Source organism: Hemicordylus capensis, chromosome 4, assembly GCF_027244095.1.
Source record: "Hemicordylus capensis ecotype Gifberg chromosome 4, rHemCap1.1.pri, whole genome shotgun sequence".
Lineage (NCBI taxonomy): Eukaryota > Metazoa > Chordata > Lepidosauria > Squamata > Cordylidae > Hemicordylus > Hemicordylus capensis.
Window position 1 is genome coordinate 64,235,742 of NC_069660.1, and position 20,764 is coordinate 64,256,505.

The following is a 20,764-nucleotide window of genomic DNA, read 5'->3' on the forward strand; positions in this document are numbered from 1 at the left end:
ACCCCCGCTGCCTTCGAACTGCCCAGCTGCAGTTCCGTGCACATCCCTAGGGAAAGATACTATGTTGCCTGGAGAAGAAAGAATCTTCACCCTGGAACTAGTCCAATTTAAACTGAAAACTACAGACAAATGGACAACAATAAGATAGCCTTTGCTTTGGAAATCATCTGGAAAAATTGGAAAAACTTCCACCAAGTTTAATAAAAATAAACTCATAACAAAAATGAGTAAGATGAAAATGATGCAAAGCAAGGAACATAACTTGTAGCACTGTTTCGGAAAAAGGGGAGTTTAAAACTTCAAATATCAACATCACCAGCACTGAGATAAGTGCTTTACTGCTAAAGAAATCAACCATTTGCTTTCTTTCCTACAGAATGAGAGGCAACACCATCACATTATGCTTTTTTAGCAGGAAATGACTTGGCTTGAAATGCATGGTTTCTAACAGTTTTAAAAAGCAACAAACTCATTGGAAAAATTCCTGTGATATACATCTTTGCACTGTTTCAGGAATGAAAAAGTCTAAAAATATCACAGGTGTTCACCACCAACATGTAGGTAAGTCCTTAAGATTGAGTCCTTTCTTGCCAAAGAAAATGAGTACTTGGTTTCTTTTTCCGGCCAACTGGCCTTTTCAGACTAATCACAGAAGACATCTATTGTGGTTAAAACTGGATCAGACCATTTTAATTACTATTTTGCAGACTGAAAGGTAATTTTCCAGTTAACAAGGAAATGTGTTTTATCTGTTCCTCAAAAGAAAAAGAGATACTTCTCCAAGATAGTGTTACCAGCTGAGCTTATTCTGCCTGCTGTTACAGACCAGGCCTGATCTATATACTAAACTAGTATTTTTAAGCCCGTTATAATAATGGGCGCTAGCCTTTTATTTTCCCCTTTAAGTGATTCTCATTTAGTGTGTGTGTGTGTGTGTGTGTGTGTGTGTGTGTGTGTTTTTACCTGTCACCCCTCTCCCGGCAGAGGCACCTCGCTTGAGGAGTAGCCGGAGGAGGAGGAGGAGGAAGGGCCGCCTTTTGCCCAAGAGGCGCAGAGAGAAGGAAGCAGCCTTTTCCGCTCAGACAGCATGGCGTGGCTGGCGGGAGGGCAGGCACAACAATCGCCCCGCACTCTTCCTGGTTTGGGCTCCAAGAGCAGCAGCACCGCCGCACGCTTCGCTGCCCCACCAACTGTGCACGCATCTACACCCACACACCCCTGCACTCCGCCCGGCGCCGCCGCTGCCCATTGCCCTCTCGGGCGCAGCCTAGCCAGGTTGCTAACGCAGTCCACAGCACGCCAAGGTGATCACTTCCTGGATCTGTCCTCCCTCCATTACTGCAGCCCAGCGCCAGTGCCGCCCCCGGGAAGAGCGAGTGAGCAGCGTGCGCAGCTCTTTCCCCGCTTGCGCCTTCCCTCTCCCCAGCTGTCCCACGTCGCCCCCTAACTGGCTCAGATGAGCAGATCGAGCTGGTTTGTGGAGCCCTCATGCAGGGAAGTCGCTGGGAGGGCGGGCGGGTGGTTGACGACGACAGCCGCGGGAGCATTGTCATGGGCCGTTTTGGCCCTTAAACGTGGCGGGGGGGGGTTGGTTGGAGCAAATTACAGCTGGGAGGGCGGGCGGCCGGTTGGTGGCGGCGGCATTTACATGGGCCATTTTGGCCCTCATCTAAAAGAACACGGTCTGTCCCTTACTTTTGAAAAAAATGGCCGCCCATATCTGGGCGGCCGTATCTTTTTCGGCCGATCTGGGCATGCGCTCTGCGCATGCCCAGAACGGCCCAAAAAGACACGGGCAGCACGGCCGCACACCGAAGGCTTTTATGGTATAGGATATGCTCATTAGCTAGTATATAAAACAGGTCTGGGCCAAGTTCTTTTATATTGGTGACCACGTTTGATCTGGAAACAAGGAAGAAAAGAGATCCAACCACTCAAAGATTCAATGGGCTTTATTGAGTATAAAAGAATAACAACATAATCTAGCAAGCAGAAAGCAGAACACTCTATCAATATTGCTAACAGTATTTAAACAGAACATCCTAACCACTACCAATATTAACTTGTGTGCCTGGCTAACATATGTGTGTGCATTAAATCTTCCTAGATCCTAATACATTTCAGATACAGGCAGAAAAGAAAAAGGGGGGGGTGAAGGCTGTGAGCTGGCATGGTTTTGGGGTGATTAGTGGAGGAAAAGGGGGAGGAGAAGGGAGCAGGGAAAGAGGAAGGGATGAGGGGATTCCAAGCAGCATATTTACCCAGGATCCGAGGCTGGAGAGAGAAGAATCACTTCAGTTGAAGGAGTGAGGCGCTGGCGGAGACAGGAGCTGTGCAGCCGCTCAGATCAGGCAGCCCGGGCAGCAGAACTCAGGCATTGCTGTAGTTTCTGTTCATGAACAGAGTTACTGCTTTGCCCCACGGCTTTAGCAGCAAACTCTGGGATCTTGTGAGCAGCTTTGCTGTAGGCAAAGATTGCTGGCTCTCTGTCTCAAAAGCCTCATTCTTTATAGTGTTTTTCTCTTTGATCTTTGAATAGAATCTATTCAAAATCTCCTCTTCTCCTGGGTGTTCAAAAAGGTGACAAAGCTGTTACCTTCTGAACAAAATCTTAATTATTCAGGATATCGGCCAGTCCAGAGAGATCTCTGATTCTCATCTTCTGTAAACTCTGTGCGCTCAGGAAGGGGGGGGAGCATTGCCCAAGGCAAATCTGCATCTGAGAGCCACATGGCATCTCCCCAAAAGGTGTTAGAATCAGCAGTTAGTGAAGGAATTGAGTTAGTTCTATTTGTGTGAAACATTATTTCTTGTGTACCTCTTCCTAGTGTTTTTCTTGTAATTGAAAACAAGAGAATATATGTGCGAGACATTCAATACATTTAGCTAGGCAGACGCCGCAGTGAGGTAAGAATTTAAAGTCCACAGGCATTTTCTCTGTATCCATTTGGCTATGTTGAATTTCTATAGACAGCAATTGAGCTAATCACTTGGGCATTGCAGGGCCATCACTGACAATGGAAGGAGGAACTCAACAGGTCGGGCAAACCCTTCCACAGACATAGTGAGTCACATTTTTAGCATATGAAAGCTCAGGCTTTCTGTTTCAGGCTTTCTCAGCCTTTGTTTCTTGCATATCAATTTTAGCAACACAATGCTAAATTCCTCCTGCTCCACAGAGCAGTTGACCTGGGTGCCAGAGTTCAGGTATCATTTCATTTCTTGATATAAAGTGGAGTCAGACACAGGCCTATATTTCTGAGTTGGTACCTCTGGTTCTGATATGTTATAAACTGTTCATAACACTGCTCCCAGAAGCCTCCCTGGTTGCAACTGCATCTCCAGGCTTGGAGATTGCACTTTTGCTATGATCAGGAGCTGCATTGCAAAGTGAGCTCCCAGTCTATGTTATACATGGGGACAAGTCACTTAGTTGGCAGTGGACTGGTCGCCCCTAGATTTGGCTACAGACCCACAAATTGGAAAGGGGATTAGATCCACACTCCCTCTCTGTGAGGGGGCCCTGGCTACGCAGACTCCAAAACTGGCTACTACAAGTGTCTGGCATTCAAGATCATTTCAGCCTTGGAATGAATCTAAACTCCCCTCTTTCTCTTGCAAAGAGAGATAACACCTGCTGTTAACGAAGCACTCAGGTTAGGAAGGGAAAGCAGATAAGAAGGGCAACAACAGACTCCATTACAACAGGAATAAGTCAGTGATGTAACTTTGAAGAGGTGCCCATCAAAACTCTTGAAAGAATTATTGGGATGGGAAGCCCTTCCCAGCATAGGATATTCTTTAAATGCACCTGCACCCTCCAGTTGTCCTCACAATCAGCCTTGAATCCATAGGCAATTCACACACATTCCTAGCCAGGAAGGACTAAGACACAATGAGGCATTCCAAAAAAAGGTTGTCTGGGCTGCCCTGTTCAGCAGAGCAGGACAAAAGACAAGTGCCCTCAAGGGACGTTTTGGGATATAAGTATCTCTAACCCAGTGTGCTTCCTTGTGTATTACTAGAAACATCTCAGTGTTCCCTTGTGCCTCTCACTCTGGACCCCAGCAGACTGCAACAAGAGACTCCAGCAGACCACCTTGGTGTTCCTCTTCAGGACAGGTGATTTAGCCTCTTGCCCGGCTCCTTCAGGGCTGAATCTATCCCTTTCCCTTATTTCTGAGATCTTGCCCCTCTATCTTAAAGTACCTCTCTAGCCCACCTGAGAATTTACACATAATTTGGAACTTTAAGCTAAATGTGCCTTACAATAGTCTGTTTCTTAGCATATTTGTAGTGCCTTTAAACTAGGGCCACATAGTAATTTAGTCTGATTTTTGTTTTAATAAACTCCTTTTTGATTTAATTCAAACCTCTCTCTCAAGCCGATTTTCTTGAGTTCATACAGTTGCACAACTTAAGGCTGATTGGAACTCTCTCCCCTTTTGAGCTACATTCCCCACATTCACCGGAACTAGGGGGTGCAGGCTATTCACCCTCGAGGCAGTTTCATCAACAGTAGACAAAAATACACCTTTGTCTTGCAAGGGAACAGACTTGTGCAGACAACTGGAGGGTGGGCGGGGGGGGGGCAATCATTTGCAATAAATGGCTTGGATTAAAAAGCATAAAGCAATTCATGCTTTCCCACAAGCTTAAGAAAGCAACCAACTTTAAAAGAAACATAACAATAGGTCTGGTGTGAGGTAGTGTTGCTTTGCTATACGATATGTGAAACATCACCAAAGTGGAAATATATCCCTAAGAAGCAAGTCATCCTTTCAAGGATCTTGGTTTACTTACTGATTATAATGATTTTTTAAAAAGTTTTGAATACTGTTTAAAAGTGTCACAACTGCTTTGTTTGATGGCAGAAAGTTTTAAAATATTCTGGACTGATATCCTTGAACATCCATGCATTTAATCCTACAATCATGTAGAAACATCATATGGAAAATTCAGAGCTTTCTGCCCAGCCATTCAGGAGTTATTAGCTTTCTCAAATGAACATCCAGCAGTGAGGGCTGCCTGGAAATGAGCTCCGGAGAGCTCCCAGAGGAGGTGGCCCGTACTGGCCCGAAATTGTTTGGGGGGACTTGGAGTTGGGCTGGGACCATCTTATTTGTGTATTTATTTTTCTGTGTAAACCGCTTTGAGAACTTTGGTTGAAGAGTGGTGTATAAATATTCATAGTAGTAGTAATAGTTTTTGAGTTTCCCATTGATTCCTATGAGGAAATGATTAAAGTCAGATTTGCAGGTGCAGCTCCCGCTAATGGTGGGCAATGTTTATTGCACACACTTGCTCATTTGTACTTACGCCCCTGACTGCTGGGTGAGCAGTGTTGCCAGGGCCACAAGTGGAAATGCTGCTCAACAATAACGTCAGAGTGGAAGTTAAAGCACTGCCTGCACAAGCACACGGATGTCAGTGCTGTAAGCTATTTAAAGGACATGAGGGGAGCAAACAAATTAGGAGAAAGGTCAGAACTGATGGCTTGGTTTCCAAAGGGAAGGGAGCAGAGGCAGGGAAAGCCAGCAGGACAGGGAGCTGAGGAGTATAAGGGTGACTCCATAACCCTCTTCCTTCCCCCTCTCCTTTCTGAGGTCAAGTAGTAGAATGTCATTTCTAGGAGGAGACTAAATCAAACTAATTTGCACCTGTGCCTGGAAATATACCAAAGACTCTTCAAATTTCTATCATTCTTTTTTGAGAAATTACTTACCAGCTATCAATATGCCGATGAACATGCCTAGAAGTTAAAAAAGAAAAGATGCCAATAAGCAACTTTAGGAGACAATGGTTTCTCATGATATAATTGTGTTGAAAGTTATAAACATATTCATATTCTCCAGTACAGACTATGTGTTGAACTCTGGGGTCCACACTGCAAATGTATCATGAGTTTTTATATTGCAGATACATAGCACATAATATTTCAATGTAATTCAAATAAATTATATATCGTTTCAATGAGCAAAGTGGGTTCCAAACTGCATCCCTCATTCCCAGTTGTCAGGGTTGTTGATTTGACAGGGCTCCCCAACAACTAAACCTGTACTATCTGTTGGAAAGTTAAAGGACTTTGCGCTGTCTCATGCCTCAGACAGTGGAGGACAGATTAGTAAGTCAGAGGGCTAGAGAGTCAAGACACTGGTCATCCCTTCTCCACTGCTCTGATGCTATCCCTTTTGATATGTAGATTGCTAATCTCAGGGGATTCAACTTCCTTCCTCCTTCTCTCTCTTCCTACCTGGCTGCCTACCTGGCAACATGGCAAGCTTCTTGCCCTGCACCATATGTGCAGAGAAGATGGAGAATCCATCTGCATCTAGCTAGCTAGATAGATTAGAGATCCTAAATCCTCACTTTCCTATCTAGAATGGAGTTCCTTAATAAATGCCTTTTATATTGATCTGAAACTACAATTGGCTCCAAGTTACTTTACTCTCAGCACACACGCATGCTTAACTAATCCGCTGTGTCGTGCCTCTGTGCACTCTGCTATATTGAGAAAGGAATTCTCTCACCACAGAGAATTTCCAACACTATGCAACAGTTTGCTCAGACTAAAGAGCCAGACCAGATACAGCATGAGCTGGTCTTGAATAAGTCTTTAATTAATGATATGTGATATGGGGCCTTTATTAGTTCCTCAGATTACCTGATCTGGCTCAGGACAGAAGCTACTCTGCAGTGTACAACCTTCTGCAGCAGTGATAATACAGAACAGCAAGGATGAAACCTATAGTTTCCTCTCCTTGCTAGCTGCCCTTGTGACATAGGGAATAAAACATCTATGTCCTGCTACCAGAGAACGCAGCTTGAGACGTCTAGGCCTCAGAGAGTTGTCATGATGATAAAAGAAAGAAACTACATATGCTACTTGGGGGAAGGATGGAATGAAAATATGTTTTGACAAGTTTTACACTTGAGCCAGCTCTTTGAAAATTCATTATTCATGATGATAGGCCCATTTCACCACCCTACCATGCACCTATTTGAGCTAAGAAATGGAGGAAAAGCAAAAGGCAGACAATTTGAGAACTATAGAATGATGGCAGTGGGGATATGCATGAATCAATTTTTGCAATTTGATTCACAGTCAAATCAATCGGCCAGATTCAACTCAAATCTGCAAACTGATTCGAGTTGGATTAGATTTGATTCGGATTCAAAATGATTTGGCCCACTTTTAAAGGTCTAGGGGGCACTAAAGTGGGGTGGTGGGTAGGGCCCCATGGGTGACACCTACCACCCAAATTTCAAGGCAGTGGGGCACTTAGTTGAATTTTTATGAATTTTTTTTTTTTTTGCTTTTAGTGATTTTGTATATTTCCACCATAGGGAATAATGGGAATTCAAAGCAGCCCTAGCCTGGATCTGCAGCTTTCATTAAGAGGAGGAGGAGGAGGAGGAGGAGGAGGAGCTCTAGCTCTTGAAGACGTGGAGTTATGGAGCAAAATGTGCAGTCACTATTTTTGAAGTGTTTAGGCTCTTTGGTGTATAATGACTTTTCCTCATCAGGAATCTCTATGAGGATTCATTACACACCAGAGAGTCTAAAAAATTAAAAATTTCCTAAAAAATGAACAGTACCTCACTGCCTTGCAAGTGGGTGGGTGGGAATTAGTGGCATCCCATGTGCCAACTAACCCACCCCCCACAACCCGCAAGGAGTCAGTGTTTTAATTTTCCCCCATTTATGTGCAGAATGAGTTTTGTTCTGGGTGGCAGTCTCAAGGCTATGAGTGTGCACGTGCATTCAGAGTGCAGCCTTCCTGATTCAACCTGAGTTAGATCTAAAATTAACTGAGCGGATATTAAAAAATGCATGTGCACACACATGTGCATGCCTTAAAGAGAATACTGAAGCTTGTGGGGTACTTGGTTTATTGTTTTATGGAATTTTTTGAAGTGTTTAGACTCTTTGGTGTGTAATGAATCCTCATAGGGATTAATTATTAGGAAAAGCCATTACACACCACCAGAGTCTAAACACTTCAAAAATAGTGACCACACATTTTGCTCCATAATTCCACTTCTACAAGGGCTAGAGCTTAGCTTTTTTTAAAAAATGAAAGTTGGAAATCAGGGGGGATAAATAAGGGAATCTTGAATCTTGAATCAATTTGAATCGAATGGGGAGATTTGATCCGAGTTCAAATTTGACCAGGAGTGTCTGGGCAGATTCGTTTCAAGGTCGAATCACTCTATTTGAGTCGAATTGAGTCAACCTTGACTTGGTTCGCACATCCCTAATGGCAGGTAATGCCATTAGGTAACAATAAGCAACATTAAATGTCTATTAAAAGCCAGTAAACAAGGACATCTGCCAGACTTTCCAGCGAGGTGTGTGCGCATGTGGGGGAATTGACACATATAAAGGATGCAAGTAGAAATTAAAAATCCTGTCCTTTCAATTATTTTTTAAACATTGCTGGTGTTTTAATTCCTAAACATTAGGAGTACAGACTTGCCAGTAAGGTTCTTTAAAAATCTTCACATAGACAGCCAAAATCCATTGCTCCTATAGCAGTTCTTCAAAGGACCCCAAAACTCAGCTTTGCCTGACCTTTTCCTTTGTGCCTGAGCTGCAAGGCCTACACCTCATATTAAACACTGATTTGAAAAAGGGTGTTTAAAACTGCCACTTTGATATTTAAGGAAAAGCAGTCCATCTGTAAGATCAAATAGGAAATGGCAAATCACAATCTCTCTACCTTTCCCTGTACGGCAGCACCCCAGCCAGGAAGCCCCAAGGTCTCTTATCCCACAGCACCTCTTTCTCTCAGCATTGCCACTTCTGGGAGCAGCAAGGGAAGTGTAAGAGCAACAGTAGGCAAGCAGATGTTCCTTCCTCCTCTCTCCTGCTCACTGCACAGAAATATTCTTAGCAGGATACTGCCTTGCTTCGCAAACTCTACCGTGAAAATGAATCAAATGAGGAATGGCAGACAAATCCTACTCAGAAAACCCACACAGAAAAATTAGCATACAGTCTCACTTGGCAAACCATGCTGTGAGAAATTTGAAAATGAGTCAAATGAGGAAGGAAGGTAAGTAAAATCCCACTCAGAAATACCAACATAAAAATTGATAGCAGGAAGATACAGCCTCATTTGACAAACCCACTGTGAATAATAAAATATGTAGGAGAGTGAGTTAGGCACCCCAAGATTCAAATAAAAACTGTGAGCCAAATTCCACACAGATATATAATGCTAGTGAATGGGATTTAATAATACAAGTTTTAAGGGAGTTCCAGCCCCCCACCCAACAAAGTGGGGTGGAACGACTCTTGTTTCCAATCTAAGCTCTACCCAAATAGCTGAGTTCCCACTCTCGGAGGTCATTCACACAATCAAAAACTGTGATCTTGTGTGGAAGCAAGGTAGGAGGAAAAGCTACCCAAGTTTTCCTTCTACCTTGCTTCCACACAACTGGGAGCACACTCAGCTCCCAAACCTGTGTGAATGACCTCTATGCATCCCAATCAGATCTTCTGGCTCAAGGCCCAAAGTCAACTCCTCCACTATAATATATCGACATCACAGTTGGGAGGATCAGACAACAGACAGGGTCAAAAGTGAGCTCAGGAATATTTTAGCAAGTTCAAGAACATGTCTCACTTTAAGATCTTATCTGACCACATATGCTACAGGACACAACTTGCAACCTTCAGAGGCTTTAGAAAAGAATATCTTCAATACAGTTCATCTGAAATCAAACTGTTTCATAAGACTGTTTCATACTCTTGGAAGTATCAGCTTTCCACTCCCAGAGTTTCAGTATTATCTCACCCCATGAAAAGGGGGTTCAAAAGAGGTAAACCAAGAAGGTGAGGGGTCTGGAAACCAAGTCCTATGAGTTGAAGGAGCTGGGTATGTTTAAATTGGAGAAGAGAACATGAAGTGGAAATATGATGGCCATCTTCAAGTATCTAAAGATCTGTCACAAGGAGTGAATGTTCTCTGTTGCTCTTGAGGACAGGGTAGAACCAATGGGTTGAAATTACAAGAAAGCAGATTTGAGCAAGAGATTAGGAAAAAAAAAATATCCTAACCATAATAATAGTGAAAGTCCACCTCATGCAGTGGTAGGCTCTCCTTTGCTGGAGGTTTTCAAACAGAATGGATAGCCAACTGTCAGGGATACTATAGGAGTTTTCTGAACAGAACAGGAGGTTGGATTAAAAGTCCCTTCCAATTCTAACATTCTATGATTCTAGAGACTTTTCAAAGGGCTTGAAAATCTGAATCCACCAACTAAAACACCAGCGCTACTGTAGAGCCTATTGTCAGTCCCAATTCAGCTCATAGACAAGCCCTCTGAATCACTTGCCATGATGGACCTCCTCTGTTGAAATTTATCTTGCTTCCATACAACCAAAAACTGGGAGCACACAGAGTTCCCAAACCAGGGTGGAACAGTTTCTGATTGTATGAATGACCCCACTGACTGCTTAAAGTTAACCCTTCCCTGCTGAGAGAGGGGAGGGATCTTATAAGTTTTACCATTGGTTTTCTCCATTCTGAGTCTTTCCTTCTTAGCTCTTTCTCATTATGGCACCCTGCACACTCCTACTTCCTTAACTCTGTCCTCCAGTTGATATGAGAAAGAGGCAAGGAGGAGGGACTCTCAGCACCACAATGGGATAAAAAGAGCAGGTGATGGCAGGGGGAGAGATCAGAGAGGAGAAAGAGGTAAGGCTTTGAAAACAGCTCATGAACCTTGAAACAACAATCTGAACAAATGGAGGGAAAGGGAAAGTGGGGGCCAACAAAAAAGCAGGATAATCTACTTCTTCCTTTGCCCCCTACGTCTTTTTCTCTGTGTTGCAATTGTTATTTGAAGCTTCCCTTTGGCTCCTTTCTCCTGTTGGCCAGTTGGCTACTTTGCATCCCATCTGCAACTTTGGAGGGGAGAAATAACAGGATGGTGTCCAAGCAGCATTATTGGCTCAACATGCAGTGGGATCCCCCCACAACTCTGGAAACTCATGGCAGTAGGTATTTATTAAGCTAACACTTACTCAAGAAACAAGATGGACCTTTAGGTGACTGTCCTGTTTCCATCAACATAGTGAAGCACAATAATTTTTCACACAATAAATAGGCAGACATTCGAGAGCAACACTATCCAATCCCCCAGATATATACTAGGGGTGTGCAATTCAGATTTTCTGTGTTTTGATTTGTAACCGAATCAAAACAACCCTGATTAGATTTGGATCCGAATCTGACCCATCCAAATCACCCCAAATTCGATTCGGATCCAAATCGCGGCTGATCCGAATTGAATCGATTTGGGTCTTGGATCTGTCCTTTTAATTTCCCCAGATTCCCAGCTTTCATTTTTTTAAAAAAGCTAAGCTCTAGCCCTTATAGAATTGGAGTTATGGAGCAAAATGTGTGGTCACTATTTTTTAAGTGTTCGGATTCTTTGGTGTATAATAACTTTCACTCAATGAATCCTTATGAGGATTCATTACACACCTTCATTTCTTCTATTCATTTTGACTGTCTTTAGACAGTGCCAATTGTCAACTGCCATGTGCCAACTACACCCCACTCCCACCCGCAAAGCAGTGAGGTACTACTCCGTTTAAGTTAAGTGCCTAATGGGTAGTTGGCACTGGCATGGCAGTTGACAATTGGCACTGTCTAAAGACAGTCAAAATGAATAGAAGAAATGGCAGTTGGCAATTGGCACTGTCTAAAGACAGTCAAAATGAATAGAAGAAATGAAGGTGTGTAATGAATCCTCATAAGGATTCATTGAGTGAAAGTTATTATACACCAAAGAATCCGAACACTTAAAAAATAGTGACCACACATTTTGCTCCATAACTCCTCTTTTATAAGGGCTAGAGCTTAGTTGTTGTTGTTTTTAAATGAAAGCTGGGAATCTGGGGAAATTAACAGGACAGATCCGAAACCCGAATTGATTCGAATAGAATGAGCCGTGATTCGATTTGTACCCGAATCTAGCCAATGGACCACAGGGGTGATTCGTTTTGTCTCTGAATCACCCGAATCAGCTAGATTCGGGTACAAATCAATTTGTATCCGAATCGATTTGCACATCCCTAATATATACAATAACCCAGCATAGTATATGCAGCTCATGTAGCTGGTAAAGAGCTCCTACTAGTGTCTCATGAAGTTGGTGTATATGGTAAAGGAATCTTAGTAGTGTCTGGTGTAGTTGGTGGAACTGGTGAAGGGTTCCTAGTAATACCTGTTGAAGCTGGTGAAGGTGGTGAAAGGGTAATCAGTAGAGATGTGTCTGATGAAGCTGGTGTAGTTGTTGCTTTTGTTGAAGTTCTTGGTGAAATTGGTGCAGCTGAACACACACAAATATTTGTAAACAGAAAATACTTAAATATTTTCCCAAGCAGGTCCTTTGTTCCCAACTTTCACATTTGAGTACTATAATATTATTCAATAATAATAATATAAATCTCCAGGCATGTAATTTATTTGTTCCGATATCTACTGTTTAAGTAAGTCTTATCTACTGTTTAAGTAGATATGGAATTGATGGGAACCATCAGAATAGTTATAAGATATGACTATCATTTTTCGTGTTTAAATGATGAAGCTGAACTGAATGATGAAGCTAACACTTACTCAAGAAACAAGATGGACCTTTAGGTGACTGTTCTGTTTCCATCAACATAGTGAAGCACAATAATTTTTCACACAATAAATAGGCAGACATTCGAGAGCAACACTATCCAATCACCCAGATATATACAATAACCCAGCATAGTAATGCAGCTCATGTAGCTGGTAAAGAGCTCCTACTAGTGTTTCATGAAATTGGTGTACATGGTAAAGGAATCTTAGTAGTGTCTGGTGTAGTTGGTAGAACTGGTGAAGGGTTCCTAGTAATACCTCTTGAAGGTGGCGAAGGGGTAATCACTAGAGATGCTTCTGATGGAGGTGGTGCAGGGATAATCAGCACAGTAGTGTCCGATGAAGCTGGTGTAGTTGTTGCTTTTGTTGAAGTTCTTGGTGGAATTGATGCAGCTGAAAACACACAAATATTTGTAAACAGAACATACTTAAATATTTTCCCAAGCAGGTCCTTTGTTCCCAACCTTCACATTTGAGTACTATAATATTATTCAATAATAATATAAATCTCCAGGCATGTAATTTATTTGTTCCTATATCTACTGTTTAAGTAAGTCTTATCTACTGTTTAAGTAGATATGGAATTGATGGGAACCATCAGAATAGTTATAAGATATGACTATCATTTTTCGTATTTAAATGATGAAGCTGAACTATTTTAAAATGACATACAATTGTTACTGTTTTTATGTACAACACATCTTGTCAACCCTAATAATACAGCCAATACACTGGTTTGAGTCATGTAACTGACATCCATTATTATACTCCTGCAGCAATATTATTAGAAGATAATATATTCTTACTTAATCATTAACACTGAGCACTCTCTTATTCCTGCAGGTTTGGGGGGATTTTTTTTGCGATCTGAAGTAGGTTATTCAGTACTGATCTCTATTATTTTAAATCACCATTGCAGGAAATATTGCTGAATCCCAAAAACAAAATGCTATCATGCAAATATTACAAGATTAAGTAGACACCCTAAATATAATCATGTACACCACTCTAGACTCCTTGGAGGAAGAATGGGATATTAATTGATGGATGGATGGATGAAAACACTGTTCTTCATTGTAAGGCCCTTGGCTGATAGTGGCCCCCATAAACCCTACATACGGCTCCTGGATAATTTATTGAGTCTCCCAGTACTTTCCTCCCAGAGCTCATAAGAGAAGTCTCTGTCTCTTTTAAAGCCCCCCCCCCCCCCCCCGCTGAGAAAAACACAGTACTGTGCAGAGGTCAGCACAGTGGGGAATGGCTCTCATATTGATAGCTTTTTGCAAATTGGCCCTTGCTTGAAAAACATTGAAGATAACTACATTAAACAGAGCAAGAAATAGGAAATGATACACTGTAAGACTTGTGCTGCAGTTCTAAACAAATTAACATGGAAGTAACTGTTACCAATTTCAGTATTAGAATTTATATTCCAGATAAGTGCTGTAATTCACACAAGAAGAATAATTCTAACCTTCAAAACAAACTGATTTCCCCCACCTAAATACAGTTTGTTTGTTTGTTTGTTTGTTTATATATATATAAAATTTGAGAGAAGGTGAGACACATACGGATACAGGGATCTGAGATCAGCATCCAGACACGGCGCAAACATATAACACGATCTGGTTCCTGTGGACTCTTTTTAACAAAGCCTGGTTTGCATATGTATACAACAGCAGTAGAGGAAGGAACAATAGGTGGAAGGCTGTGCTTTTCTGGCTCAGAGTTCGATAGCTTCGGCAAGTCTTTGATAGCACATTGACCTGGGAAATTTTAAAAGGCGAAAATTACTGATAGTGTTACATAACAATGGCGGAAGAAGGATTTTGGTTTTTACAAACATAATTGTATCTCCAGTGCAAAACTGGTCCAGAGGATAAGGACTATAACCAACAGTAATGAGACAACAGCAAGAATGCAAACATGAAAGGAGGGAGAGAGATGGTGGTAGCTGGTGACTTGTCCCCTTTGGTAAACAGGGTCCACCCTGGTTGCATATGAATGGGAGACTTGATGTGTGAGCACTGTAAGATATTCCCCTTAGGGGATGGAGCTGCTCTGGGAAGAGGTTCCAAGTTCCCTCCCTGGCATTTCCAAGATAGGGCTGAGAGAGATTCCTGCCTGCAACCTTGGAGAAGCCACTGCCAGTCTGTGTAGACAATACTGAGCTAGATGGACCAATGGTCTGACTCGGTATATGGCAGCTTTCTATGTTCCTATGTAAAGTGCTTTACTACAAGTATCTTGACATTTATGTTAACAGGACAGCTGATTCTCACTTCACATTCAAGGCTAACTAGCAGGACCTTGCAAGGCTCACAGTAGAAGCCCCAATTAAAAAAGCAGGTATGTTCTTGTAAAATTCCAATTAATTTTGCATACAAGAAGTATCTGGCAAATTGTCTATTCACATTTCTTTAAAGAAAATTACAGGTCAGTACAGATGGAACATTCCTAATTCCTAACCATAGGAATGGGACTGCACACTCCCTCCCACATGCAAAAATCCCCTTTCCCTACTATGGTTTGCTTTAACTATGGTGTAGTAACTAAGTGTACACTGGTACTAACCAGAACTGTAGTGCACGCCTGACTGGTATTCTCTGCAGTGTTAGAAATGTGTGAACGGGACTCGTGTTTATGGAAGAGGCTGCATCAGGGCTCAGCCTAGTGGGTTGCCAAGCAGAGAAATGGGTGTGGAGCAGTGGCATTCCATCTGGTTGGGCCTGGGGGTGGATGGAATATGAGCTGCAGGTGTGGTTCATTCCCACTCACAGTGCCCTGGTGGCTGCACTCTCCCACACCTCACTTACCCCACTACATTAACTCCAGGTGCAGAAGATGGCCATTTCCCCCAGTCCCTGAATCTGGCAAACTACCAGTCTGCATGCCTGGGGTTAATGTGGCAGCGGGGGCAAGGTGAGAAGAGTGGGTTCAGTCTGCACCTGCATCTTATCATTTCATTCATTCAATTTCTATACAGACCTTCCTGAAGTGGCTAAGGGTGGTTTACATTAAAATCAAAAGCTCATAATAAAACAAGTAAACATTTTTTTAAAAACATGTAAACCAGATTAAAACTGGATGTCATTAAAAGTTAGGTTAAAAAATAGGTCTTTAAGGCTCCTCTGAAGGCCTCCAAGGAAACTAATCCTCTTATATCCACAGGGAGTTAGTTCCACAACCTAGGGGTGAAAACTGAGAAGGCCCGATCCAAGGTCATTACTAGATGAACCAGTGGCACCTGAAGACGGACCCCTCCTGATTATCTCAATGAGTGGTGCGGATCTTGTATTGAAAAGCGCTCTCTCAGGTAACCTGGAGCTAAACCATTCAGGGCTTTAAAGGTAATAACCAGCACTCTGTACTTTGCCTGGAAACATATAGGCACCTGGTGCAACTGTTTAAGAACAGTCATAATGTGCTCTCTCTGGGATAACTTGTTTTCTGCCCCTTTGCCCCATCCAGATGTTGCAGAGGGAGAGTTGGGAAGGGTTTTTTGCCACTCTTTCCTCCCTCTAAAAGGATTTTTTGTCTTCAGAAATATGTTCCTGAAGGCTACATGAATTTCAAGGATGTATTTCGGCAGTCATAAAGTCCATTTGGAGGAAGGAGCAGTGAAAATCCCTCCTCCAGCTCCCTTTGTGCACAATCCCTGCTCAGCAACACGCTGGGCTGTTCTCTGCTGCAGCCTCTTCTGTGGACAACACCTCTCCTGGCTACGCAGTTCTTGCACTGTCTGTGCAGAATGTCTTCACCAACATGACAGGAACTCAATAGTTTGTGGAAGGTAGCTTACTGGGTACAGTTTACTATAGGCTTCAGCATTCTTTATTTTGGTCATATGAAAGTTGAGAACAAAACCAGGGGCCTGGACTGAGATTTCTTCATGATCAATGTGGTCATTTAATTGGTTAATATCTCTATACAAAGGGATATATTGCTAGATCCAGAGTACAATAGCCTTGATTTGTTCACTAAAGACTGAATATATGGACACTCTCATCCATTTATCTGACCCATTTCTAGTATACAATATTGTCTAATCTTGGGGGGGGGGGCATTCTCAGGAGCCCACACACCAGTGGCAGCTGGTGACTCCTGGGACTGGGTGGGTGCCAGGCAGGGCAGCGCCAAAGTGGGCAGTGCAGGGGTGGAGTAAAAAAAAGAAAACCCACAATATAGTTTTTCTCTCTCACTCATGCCTTTTATGCTTCCTATGCCTCTTATGCTTTTATGGCCTCATACTTTTACAGCCTTTAGATTTTTACAATTTAATTACTTTGTACTGCAAGACTTCCAGTCTAATATTTGCGGTTTATCTTTTATGCCTTTCATGTATTTCATGCCTATTATGCAATTAAAAACCCTCTTACTGTTTGAAATCAATCTTGCCTTGCACCTTATGCTGGTCTATGACTGTAATAAAGACTGATTAATTTAGTTAGCATGGGTGTACAGATTGTCCAGGCTAGCAGTTCCACATGGACAGCTGCGTAAGATAATAACAGGGAACCTTTTTTGAGAATACTGGTGTTTCCATTTCTAACACCGTGCAGAGCTGGAAGGTGCCATCTCTGGACACAGCCCAATTTAATTCCATTTTTGAACAGGAATTCTGCCTGACACACAACCACTTCAGCGTAAAACTGTAAATGAAAGGAACAGCACAGCAAGGTGATGTGATGGGACCACATCAGGCTATGAAAAGTAGTATTGCACTTCATTCCGACTGGTGTACTGCAGACTTGAGCCAACTCTGCAGATTGCAAATGGGTGGGGTGCTGGACAGTTCTTTTGTTTGCAGACTGGATTTAATGTTTGGCTTTGCACTCATGACTATCTCATCTTAAGAGTGACACAGGGCAGCTGCTCCTAGTAGACAATGGAAAAATCTGTACTGTTGGTTGTTTTGGTGGCACTATGTCCCACCCCTACTCCGCCAAAGTAAAAATAAAGGCAGAAGTTCATATTCCTTCCTGCACAGGTCTTCGTTTGTAGGGAAATTTAGATTTTTTCCCCCCAATTTTAAATGTTTTAAATTGCCCTGAAAAACCTTTTGGTGCTGAAGGATAAGAAACAGAGCATCCATATTATCCCTACAATGTAGATGGTGTGTAGATGAGGCTGAGAACAAGTGGTTTATGATGACCCTGCCATGTGAGATCCATAGAATCCTGGCTTGCAGAAGGGGAGGCAAGACAGAGAAATATTAAGCACATACACAAGAGGGAAGTTTAAGTCAAGTAAGTAGCTTACATACTGTATTTTGCTATACTCTTAAGACCTCCAAATTGTAGATGAGGGAGTAGAGGGGAACTGAGGATGAGGGAAAGTGGCTTCTATGACAACTCTAACAGGCCACCCAGAGCTATTCTATTAGGACCACATTGTACGTGGCAGGTGTGAGAGTTATTAACCTTACATTATACAGTACATGACATGAAGCGAGCTCTGAATTTTATTGCTGTAAGAACCTGGTAATGTGGTCCAGTGTTGTTAACCCTGCAGAACCTAGTGGGTGGGGAGTCTGAGACGTTATAACTTTTCTGACAACCTTATAATGTAATCAATGAGGCTATTCACATGCACATGCAAAACTGGACGAAGGGAGCCCAGCCTGGTTTTGCACACACAGGGGTACCACCGGGATCAAGCTGATCCCGGTAGCACCACAGCGGCAAATCTGCCTATGAAGCCTGCCTATAAAACAAGGTTAAGGGAGCGAGTGCTCCCTTAACCTTGTTCTTATGATTGTCTGTCAGTCATGGCTGCAAGCAGCCATGGCTAGCAGACTCGAGGAGGGGAGGGGAGATCCCCATAATGCACCGCATACTCGCGTGGTGGGTAATTGGAGCTCAGGGGGAGGCAAAGCGGAGTGATGCACCCCAGCACCCTGACTTTCAGAGCTTCCAGCAGCAGCTGGTGCTCATCTTGGCAGGTAACCCACCCGCCCAGGGAAGGCAGAATGAAAGTCTGCCAGGAGGTAAGCTCTTTAGGGCTTCCTTCCCGCAAACCCTGTAGCCCTTTCTCATTGCTCCCGAGAAAGGGCTCAATGTTTTTTGTCTCTACATTACAAATGGGGGTACTGAGAAGAGTGTGTTGTGTAATAGCAATAGCAATAGCACTTACATTTATATACCGCTCTATAGCGGAAGCTCTCTAAGCGGTTGACAATGATTTAGCATATTGCCCCCCAACATTCTGGGTACTCATGGGTAGTCTAACATTATTAATCCCATGTTGTATACAGAGTGGGTAGCGCTAAGTGGCTTTTCAGACAAACCTGTAGCATACTCCAGCATTATAAACCCCATATTATACACAACAGGTGTAGAGGAGAATGGATTTTCTACAACCCTGTAATGTAATCCCACATAGTTAACCCTGTATTGTACACAGTGAGGCTATTCCCACGATCAGGTGATTCTGGGCTAGGAGAGCCTAGCCCGATTTTGCCTGACCGTGAGAACCACCATGCTTGCAGGCGAGCCTGGTGGCCTCCAAGCGGTTAACCCGCTTAAGTAACCCTCCCCCTAAGCCCATGTTAGCTGAGCGAAAGCTCTGCTAACCCGGGCTCTACGATCGTGAGTTCCTGCAGCGTGGCTCCGCACCACAGCAACTCACGAGTAGATCGGCTGGGAGGCTTAAAAGCAGCCTCCCAGCTCGGGGGTCTTTCCAGCATGCCCTGTGCACTTGCAGTCGTAATGGAGCCGGCAGTCGTGTGGGCGGCCAGTTTGGCTGCCCAGAGCAGACTGACTGCTTGACTGCAGACTGTCTCCCTGGTTTTCTGCAATCGTGAGAACTACCGGGCTTAGCTGCGGGCCCGGTGGTTATTGAGCGGGTAACCCACTCAAGTAGCCCACCCCTTAAACCAAATTTGCGGAGCAAGAGCTCCACAAACCCATTTTTAAAAAATCATGAGTAGCCACGGAGTGGCTCTGCACTGTGGTTACTCACGAGTAGACCCCCAGAGGGGAAGCAAAAAGCCACCTCCCGGCTCCGGGGGTCTCCCTAGTATGCTCTGCGTGCTTTCGTAGGGCATACTGGAGCTTCGGGGGGTGCGCGGCCACTGAACTCCCCAGCCCCCTCCGGCTCCATCACGGAGCCAGCAATTGTGTGGGTGGCTGATCTGCCCTGCTCGTGGGCTTAGCCCGCTCTCCCCACTAACTCTTCCAAACTGGGTCTCATTCATCGTGAGACCCGGCTCAGTGTGTATTAGTGTGAAAGTGAATAGCTTTGTACACAACCAAATAATCTAATCCAGCATTATTAACCCCCACTTTAGAGAGACACCTAAAGATAGTGGCACTTGAGACAACTGTGTAATGCAAATCCAGTGTTATTAATTCTACATGGCCTTGGGGTGGAGGCTGAGAGTGGCTCTTAGGAACATAGGAAGATGCCATATACTGAGTCAGACCATTGGTCTATCTAGCTCAGTATTGTCTTCACAGACTGGCAGCGGCTTCTCCAGGGTTGCAGGCAGGAGTCTCTCTCAGCCCTATCTTGGAGAAGCCAGAGAGAGAGCCTGAAACTTTCTGCTCTTCCCAGAGCAGCTCCATCCCCTGAGGGGAAATCTTACAGTGCTCACACTTCTAGTCTCCCATTCAGATGCAACCAGGGCAGACCCTGCTTAGCTAAGGGGACAAGTCATGCTTGCTATCACAAGAGCAGCTCTCCTCTTCTCCTATGACAGAGTTCTGTCATAACGACTTCAGTGTTATTAAGAGCACATAATACAAAATAGAGAGACGGGCTAAGGATAGAGTTGCTTCTGTGACAACGCTATAATCTAGTCCAGTGTTATTAATTAACCTATACAGTTCCGGACCGAGAGAGGTGGACTGCAGGGCTGACATGATCACTATTCCGGCTTCACTGGTTGGAAGCACAAGCTGTCAAGAGAATGGATGCTTAAGCACCCAAAACTATAAAAACCTTGTTATAAAGCCCCACGGTATTTATCCGACATTACTGGTGGTGGTGGGGAGTTAAATGCAATAACCTTTTAGGTAAACTACTAATCTAATCCAGGGTTATTAACTCTGCACTGCATAAGTCACCTTAAGCGGTACGGTGGGGAAATGCTTGACTAACAAGCAGAAGGTTGCCAG

General features: G+C 43.5%; 1 protein-coding gene and 1 long non-coding RNA gene across 8 annotated transcripts in view; one reads left to right on the forward strand and one right to left on the reverse strand.

Annotated features, from left to right (window-relative positions):
* Window positions 1–20,764, reverse strand: part of LOC128322767 (uncharacterized) — a 36,780-nt gene that overhangs the window by 15,370 nt on the left and 646 nt on the right. For 5 of the 7 annotated variants that reach the window (XR_008305953.1, XR_008305955.1, XR_008305956.1 and 2 more), the window contains exons 2-5: window positions 14,216–14,410; window positions 12,903–13,037; window positions 12,244–12,348; window positions 5,726–5,752 (exon numbers count right to left, since the gene is read on the reverse strand). Coding sequence is in view for 1 of the 7 variants with exons in the window: in XM_053244674.1 (XP_053100649.1) it covers window positions 5,726–5,752; window positions 12,244–12,348; window positions 12,903–13,037; window positions 14,216–14,410 (462 nt within the window). In the remaining 6 variants the exon portion in view is untranslated. Of the gene's footprint in view, window positions 1–5,725; window positions 5,753–12,243; window positions 12,349–12,902; window positions 13,038–14,215; window positions 14,411–20,764 lie in introns of those variants that run through there. The other 2 variants (XR_008305958.1, XR_008305957.1) reach the window with 2 other exon arrangements.
* LOC128322771 (uncharacterized) lies at window positions 393–17,036 on the forward strand. The gene is made up of 5 exons (XR_008305979.1): window positions 393–561; window positions 4,026–4,122; window positions 14,911–14,993; window positions 15,816–15,960; window positions 16,189–17,036. It is a non-coding gene; the product is annotated as an uncharacterized LOC128322771 (long non-coding RNA).